General features: G+C 44.4%; 1 protein-coding gene across 1 annotated transcript; it reads left to right on the top strand.

Annotated features, from left to right (window-relative positions):
• The first annotated feature begins 200 nt into the window (after nt 1–200).
• On the top strand, nt 201–8,174 carry LOC129713240 (eukaryotic translation initiation factor 4E-binding protein 1-like). The gene is made up of 3 exons (XM_055662177.1): nt 201–450; nt 6,480–6,653; nt 7,737–8,174. Exons 1-3 carry the CDS (start codon nt 315–317, stop codon nt 7,766–7,768), a joined length of 342 nt encoding a protein of 113 aa, XP_055518152.1. The 5' UTR covers nt 201–314; the 3' UTR covers nt 7,769–8,174.

The raw sequence follows: 8,174 nt of genomic DNA, 5'->3' as shown, positions 1-8,174 counted from the left end.
GCCGAAGATGACGTAACGCTCGGCTCGGCCCCTGGAGGCGGCGGGGGGGGGGGGGGGGGGAGGAGGGAGCAGATCGGCCGACGCGACTCGGCTCTTTCCGCCGCTGCCGTGGACGAGCGACGGGCGAGCGGATGTTGTGGGTGGTGGCGGGGAGCTGGGGCCTGGCTGCGAGTGTGAGGGAGTGGGGTTGGGTTGGGTTGGGTCTGGGGAGGGCGGAGGGAGTGAGTGAGTGAGTGAGAGAGGGAGAGAGTGAGAGAGGGATCAGGCCCAGCTTTCCCCTCCCGTCAGGTGCGAGCAGCTGAGGCGACGCCAGGATGTCCGGCCCAGCTCACAAGACGCAGAGCCGCGCCATTCCCACCATCCGCAGGGTGGTCGTCAGCGACTCGGCGCAGCTGCCGCACGACTTCAGCACCACCCCCGGCGGCACCCTCTTCAGCACCACCCCGGGAGGTAAGGCCGCGGGGGCTTCGGCCCATCCGAGCCCTGCTAACCCCGTCCTCGCCTCCCACCCCACCGTGACCCTTCTCTCACCGTCATCACGTCTGCGCTTAGAAACTCCTGTCGAGTAGCAAGAGTCAAGAGTCAAGAGTCAATTTAATTGTCATTTGGACCCCTGGAGGTCCAAACGAAATGCCGTTTCTGCAGCCATACATTACACACAAATAGACCTCAGACACAACATAATTTACATTTTACATAAACATCCATCACATAGCTGTGATGGAAGGCCAAAGAAAAACTGCAAGGAACTGCAGATGCTGGTTTACACCGAATATAAACAAAAAAGTGCTGGAGTAACTCAGCATCTTTGGAGAGATGTTGAGCAGGTCCAGGAACAGCTTCTTCCCTGCGGCTGTTGACTGCCAATCCCCCCCGACACCCCTCCCACAGGAAAAATACTATGACTGTATGCATGTAAATAGATTTATTTATTGAAATCATATTCTATGTCGCTCTTCCAGGGAGATGCTAACTGCATTTCGTTGTTTCTGTACTGTACACTGACAATGACAATTAAAGTTGAATCTGAATCTGAGAGAAGGAATGGGTGACTTTTCAGGTCGAGACCCTTTTTCAACTGAGAGTCAGGGGTGAGGGAGACCAGAGATATGTGGATGGGCGAGGTGTGAAGGGACAGATAGAAGCAGACGCTAACCACTAAACCAGGGCATTGTTGACATAGAGGAAGGTGACTAGGAGGCAGACACACAGCAAAACAGTGAAACTAGTCGGAGAACTGGGGTTGGGAGGGACAGAGAGGGAGAGGGAAAGCAAATGTTACTTGAAGTTAGAGAAATCAATACTGCAAGCTGCCCAAGCGGATATTAGGTGCTGTTTCTCCAACCCATGTTTCTGTGTTAAAAAAAAGACCGTGTTTATTCGTTTTTTTTTTCTAATTGCGGTCTTTTTTTTGCATTCTTCTTTTGTCTTGTAGAATTTAAGCGTATTTTATGTATAATTTAGTTTTTTTGTGTGTTTATTTGCCTCTGATGCTGCTGCAAGCAAAGTTATCATTGTATCTGTGCTGCACTTTTGCCTCTTGCAATCAATCCAACTTGTCTGTAAGAAGCCAGCACAAAACGTCACGTCAACGCCCACAAAGCAAAAACGCAGCCTTTAGTTTACATCTGACATTAAATGCACAACATTGCACATTGAGAGAAACAATGTTTCAAGAGTGTTACATTTGTTGACCAAGTTAATGAAATGCAAGTGACTGAATGCTGATCACAAATGATCAACCATAAAGCCTGTTCATATATGATCATATATTCAGAACATTTTCAGAGAGGTTTTCTTATCAATTAACAAGGAACAAAGTAGTGTGCCATTTCTCTTTGACACAAGGTGAGAGATTTTTAAAACCTGCTAGTTGATTTGCACAGTTGAGGGTCATTGCGAAACTTTCTTCCCCTTTAAGTTCATAACTCAATGTTTAGACTTCAGATATGTACTGGTCACCACACTCTTCTCGTATTGGAAAGGATTTCATTCAAATTATTCCAGGTGTTTGAGCACCAAAAATCATGTTTTAAAATCCACAGTAGAAGAAGTCCTATACATTTTGGAGGTATTGTCATAAGATGACATCAAGGCTACAAAGATATTAAAAAAACTTATTGTGTTTAACTAATTTAACTAATCTGCCCTATCCCTATAAACCTCCCTGGCAGGGAATTGTAATCACTATTCATTTATACACCGTTTCAGGTTTTTTGCTGCTGTAATTTCATTTTATTATTTAGCAGTTGTTAACCTGTTATTAATAAGTTTGATTTATGGCTGTTTGGTGTCACAGATTATAAAATTGGAAATGGTGACATCTGTAGGATTATTTATTTTTGTACACTTAATATTTGCAATAGTGTAGTTATGGCATTTGATTGTGATCCAACAAGAAATGTGGCAAAACAGGGCTGGGTGTTCAATCACTCAAAGTCACCATCTCTGATGCATTATTGATAGGCTATCTGATGTGTAGCAGCAATTCATAGTATAGCATCTATTGTTGGCTGCTGTACAATCCGAGCATGTTCCTTTAATGTGCACAAAATGCTGGAGTAATTCAGCGGGACAGGTAGCACCTCTGGAGAGAAGGAATGGGTCGTAGAGTCAGAGGGAAGGAGGAATCACAGAGGGGGAGCAATGAGAGAGGATGTTGCTTAACTCTCGTCGGGGAGAGGAGGAGAACTTCTTCAAAGTAGACATACCTTGAGGAGATTTTGCAGTGGAGTGGACAAAATGTGTAAGAAAGAAATGCAAATGCTGGTTTAAATCGAAGGTAGCCAGAGTAACTCAGCGGGACAGGCGGCATCTGTGGAGAGAAGGATTCCTTTAATGGGCAGCTTGATTCAGTCTGTGGCTTTGGTGGCTCTTATAACTGGCTGACGATTCAGCCCTACTAACTTAATGTTATTATTGTGTACCGTGTCTGGTGTTGGATGTCACGCCAGAGGTGAAGACAAATTGGAATTGTGTCAGGAATTGATTGTCGAGTGGAATATTTGTTCAGTATGTGCCACTCTGAGAACAGCTCAGATTGCTTGCTCTCCCTAATGGATATTGACGGAATTACAGAGACGTGTTTTGTTTTCCTGCCATTAAAGAGCTTTGTTCTCTGCTGTCCATTCGCACAAAAACGGATACAGTGCCCTTTAATGCCCATGTCCCCATTAATACGGTTACCCACTCACATCCTGATGATTGTCACTAAGCTCCTGGAGTGCAGATTTAACAAACATGGTGGACATGGGTTTAACGATGAACAAACAAGGCGGCACAGTGGTGCAGCGGTAGAGTTGATGCCTTACAGCACCAGAGACCCAGGTTCGATCCTGACTACGGGTGCTGTCTGTAAGGATTTTGTACGTTCTCTCTCTGTGACAGCGTGGGTTTTCTCCGGGTGCGCTGGTTTCCTCCCACATTCCAAAGACTTGCAGGTTTAAAGGTTAACTGGCTGCTATAAATTGTAAATTGTCCAGAGTGAGTAGGACACAGATCTCTAACGCTCAACGTAAGCTTTCTTATTAAGCTCTCCTCTACCACCTCCTCTGCCATTTCCCCTAAAAACAAGTCTGGTCAGCTGCCTCTGTCACTTCTCTTCCGTTCTCTAGTTCACGGTACAGCAATTGTTACAGCTGCAAATTTCTCACAGTGTCGCTTTTAAACTGGAAGGCCAGCAGATAGATACTCGCACAGGGGCCTTGCACATGAACGTTGATCCTTCACTGTTGCACTGAATAAGGTTCAGAGATAGCTGATTTTGTCAGTGTTCATTTACAACTGAGGTGCAAACAGTTAACGTTTGTAGGTGGGACCACTAGAACAATTTATAAGTTCTATTAATTAGTCTAGAACTTATCCTTCAACACAGATGAATTGGCAGTTGGAAACTTGTTCATTATCACGTTCCTCAGCAAGGCATTAGGTCTGCTGGTGAAGCAGAACTAAAAATTAACGAGAAGATAAATGTTTGCTTGTTATCTTTGACTGGATGCTGTTTTTCCAGAGGATGTGGGGTATGATCTGTTCCAGATTACTATCAGTAGTACTCAATAAACTGTATCTGTGAAGACTCCTGTTAATTCTTCATACTTAAGAAATGCTACTCTGCGATTATTTTGTTAAATGACAACGCCTGGCATTACCTGCGATTAATTAATGAGAGAATGACCCTGAGTTCTCATTCTCAGCTCTCTATAACCAAAAGTGTAAAGCATTGCAATGGGATAATTGGATCAACGGTATGGTTGAGTCACAACTTAGTCAAGGCACTGGGAAGTATAGAGTAATTGAACATTAAGATGTGGCTAATCCCTTTTTGCTTTGATCCCCTGAGACAACTTGAGTAAGGTGTTGATCAGTTGGGCTTCCATGTTGAGAGGTTTGTATCATTTGCCCCTTTGAATGTGGTGGGGATGGGAATTAGTACACAGCTAATCGGGTAAATCTACTTGTTGATTTGGTCAATAGAGCAATTGTAGGGAATCAGTTGGCAGTCACTTGAGCTATCAGGTTCGAGTGCAGGAAGTTGTTTAGTTTAGAGATACAGGCAGAAATAGGCCCTTCGGCCCACAAGTCTGTGCTGATCAGCGATCACCCCGTACACAAATAATATTCTGCACACCAGGGACAATTTACAATTATACCAAGCTAATTAACCTGTATGTCTTTGGAGTGTGTGAGGAAACCGGAGAAAACCTATGCAGGTCACAGGGAGAACATGCAAACTCCGTACTGACAGCACCCGCAGTCAGGATCGAACCCAGGTATCTGGCGCTGTACAACAGCAACTCACTGCTGCGCTATCGTGCTGTCACATCATAAAATATGTTCAAAACTGTGTTAAAACTATAGCCCTTGCCACATCTGGAGAAATCTCACTGTCTACTAGGAAAGATACAAAATGATGGAGTAAGTCAGCAGATCAGGCAGCATCCCCGGAGAACATGGAGAGATGATATCTTGTTCAGGCTGGCATTTTGTGTCTTTCCTTGGAAAACCAGCTTCTGCAGTTCCTTGTTCTACCTGCCGTCTCCTGTGTGAGTTAATAACAATTAAGTTCTTTATGTCGTTAAGCATTACAGAGTTGAAATTGAATATATAAATTTCACAGTTATAATCAGTGTAGCAGGAGTATTTTTGCATTGTTGTCAACAACACACATCTAAACTCCAGTGTGACCTATGCATCTTGCACTTGCAAAACAATTTTGTCATGTTATACCTGCTGTAATGCACAGGACAACCAAAAGGTTAATTAAAGACATTGTTATCCAAGCTTGAAGTTCCATGTGTTTAAATAGGAGCGATGATATGTGCAAAGCCAATTCATGTGGACCTGCTTCTTGCTTAAAGATATATTAACATAGGATAATTTTCACATCTTATCAATCATTGCCAGATAGATGCATTTACAGAGTTGTAATTTTTGTAACTAATCACATATGAAAATACAAACATTTTTGAAGAAATGGGTTATTATCATCAAACGGTTTTCAGTTGTGGTTGGAACTGTAGGTGCTGGTTTACAAAATAAGGCACAAAGTGCTGGAGTAACTCAGTTGGTCAGGCAGCATCCAAGGAGAACATGGGTAGGTGATGTTTTGGGTCGGGACCCTTCTTTGGACTCTAGGTGATGTTCTAGGTGATGTTTCAGTTTGGGACCCTTCTTCAAACAAGTCTGAAGAAGGGTCCTGACCCAAAACATCGCCTGTCCATGTTTCTCTGAGGATGCTGCCTGACCTGCTGAGTTACACCAGCAATTTGTGTCCTTTTATGGTGACATTTGACCTGAAATTTGTTCCTGAAACTGGATGTGAGTAAGACTATCTTTCCCTGCCAATGTAACATGCCTATGCATGTTGACAGTGTACTTGGGCATGAGTCACCAAGTGCTCTCCCGAGTATTAAAAAAAATCAAACTCGTGGTAAGTACATAGAATGTACGTAGCGGGTACCTGTGAAAAATTTCCAAGAGTAAAAAAATACTCCAGACGTGACTCTTGGCATTCAGGCCAAAGAGTTCAATGTTGGAATCATCAGAGCAGAAAATCTTGTTCCTCATGGTCTGAGAGTCCTTTAGGTGCCTTTTGGCAAACTCCAAGCAGGCTGCCATGTGCCTTTTACTGAGGAGTGGCCACTCTACCATAAAGGCCTGATTGGGGAGAGCACCTTACACTCTCCACAGAGTTTGACTGTGTGTGCAGAGATTTTACATATTAGTCTTGAGCTGTGAACAGGCGTAAAATTTGACATGGAATTGTTGCCTTTCACTTTGTGCAGGATACAAGCGTAATGGCACTAATGCCAGCTATTGAGATGAAGCAATCTGCTTTTCTTGAACTCAAGTGGAATGTTTTCAGATAGTCGGAATCTTCCTACAGGAAGAAAAGTAACTGTATTCCATAAAAGCTATCTCAGTTACAAAGAGGAACTCTCAGTTGCTATTGTGACGAGTGCTTTGCTGTTGTGTTCCAGGCACCCGTATTATTTATGACCGCAAGTTCCTCATGGAATGCCGCAACTCCCCTGTGGCCAGGACTCCTCCGCGTGATCTTCCCAACATCCCAGGTGTCACAAATCCCAATACCACAGAGAAGGTGAAGCCAGTGGTGAACCATGTAAACAGCCACGAAGAGAAGGCAGCTGGTGGTATGGATGAAGATTAGACTATTGCTCAGATCACAGCGAACGATGGATGTTTTGATGGGCTAAAAATTACTTCCTTGTGTATTAGGCTTTAGACTTTAGAGATGTAGCATGGAAACAGGCCCTTCGGCCCACCAAGTCCACGCCAACTATCGATCACCCCGTACGCTAGCACTATCCTACACACTAGGGACAATTTACAGAAGCCAATTAACCTACAAACCTGTACGTCTTTGGAGTGTGGGAGGAAACCCACGTGGTCACGGGGAGAACGTACAAACTCCGGTACAGACAACACCCATCAGCCGTCCATACAACACATAATCCTCCAAAATTTACGCCACTTCCAACGGGATCCCACCACTAGGCACATTTTCCCATCTCCACCACTTTCCGCCTTCCGCAGAGACCGTTCCCTCCACAACTCCCTGGTTATCTCATCCCTTCCCACCCAAACCACCCCCTCCCAGGTACCTTCCCCTGCACCCGCAGAAGATGCGACACCTGTCGCTATACCTCCTCCTTTGACTCCTCCCCACACATTAACACTACCCTACACACTAGGGACAATTTTACATTTATACCAAGCCAATTAACCTACAAACCCTTGCGTCTTTGGAGTGTGGGGAGAAACCGAAAATCTCGGTGAAAACCCAAGCAGGTCACGGGGAGAACGTACAAACTCCATACAGACAAGCACCCCGTAGTCAGGATCGAACCCAGGTCTCTGGCGCTGTAAGGCAGTAACTCTACTGCCAGGCCACCATGTCAACCTATTAATGGGCCAGAAAAGATCATCAGCAGGATTCGCAGTATCGTTCACCATTAAATGAGATATGTGCATGTGAGGATATGAAACCTATTGTGGTAGGTAGCGCCGAAAAAGGCAACCGTCTTTATCCATGTGGAGTACAGGTGCCGACAAGAAGTCGGAAACCAGCACTGATTATTGACTGAGTTATTTGGGATAGTTGGTGAAGATGGAGGGACCAGGGGACTGAGGAAAAAAAACTCCACATGTTTATTAATTATTGATTGAATTTAGTGATGAGAAGATCATGGCATTCTTTCTGTTTTCTGTAATAGGAGATGACGCCCAATTTGAGATGGACATTTAAGGAACACCATGTGGTCTTCTCCAGGGTGAGAGGATTTGGTCCCGGACCCTCTCCATTTGGGCCTTTGCACCAGCCCAGACGTCTTTTCCAAGCCACCAGCAAACTTTTTTTTTCCCATCGATGGAATCCACCCACTTCTGCGAATCTACAGACAGTGACATTTCCATCAAATGCTGTGAAAAGTGCACGTGCTTTACGTGGCAGAGCATCTGCTGTTCTAATTGGCATCAACCGTTGTGAAAGAGGGGCAGTCTCATGGGTTCTTGATCTATTTAACCTGGTTTCAATTTAAAACTCCTTTGGTGATCAAGGCCAAAGGCTAACCTTTCAGAGATGTAATTTTTGTTGAGAGGGAGGGAAAAGAGAGGGACAAGGAAAGCCAATGAAATAAAATGAGATTAATTCA

The sequence above is a fragment of the Leucoraja erinacea genome, chromosome 35 (genome assembly GCF_028641065.1).
Source record: "Leucoraja erinacea ecotype New England chromosome 35, Leri_hhj_1, whole genome shotgun sequence".
Classification (NCBI taxonomy): Eukaryota; Metazoa; Chordata; class Chondrichthyes; order Rajiformes; family Rajidae; genus Leucoraja; species Leucoraja erinaceus.
This window is presented reverse-complemented; position numbering and strand designations above follow the sequence as displayed.

Coding starts and splice junctions, on each gene's coding strand:
- LOC129713240 (XM_055662177.1), top strand. CDS start 315: ATGTCCGGCCCAGCTCACAAGACGCAGAGCCGCGCCATTCCCACCATC. Junction 451..6,479: donor CTTCAGCACCACCCCGGGAG/GTAAGGCCGCGG, acceptor GTTGTGTTCCAG/GCACCCGTATTATTTATGAC. Junction 6,654..7,736: donor CGAAGAGAAGGCAGCTGGTG/GTATGGATGAAG, acceptor TTTCTGTAATAG/GAGATGACGCCCAATTTGAG.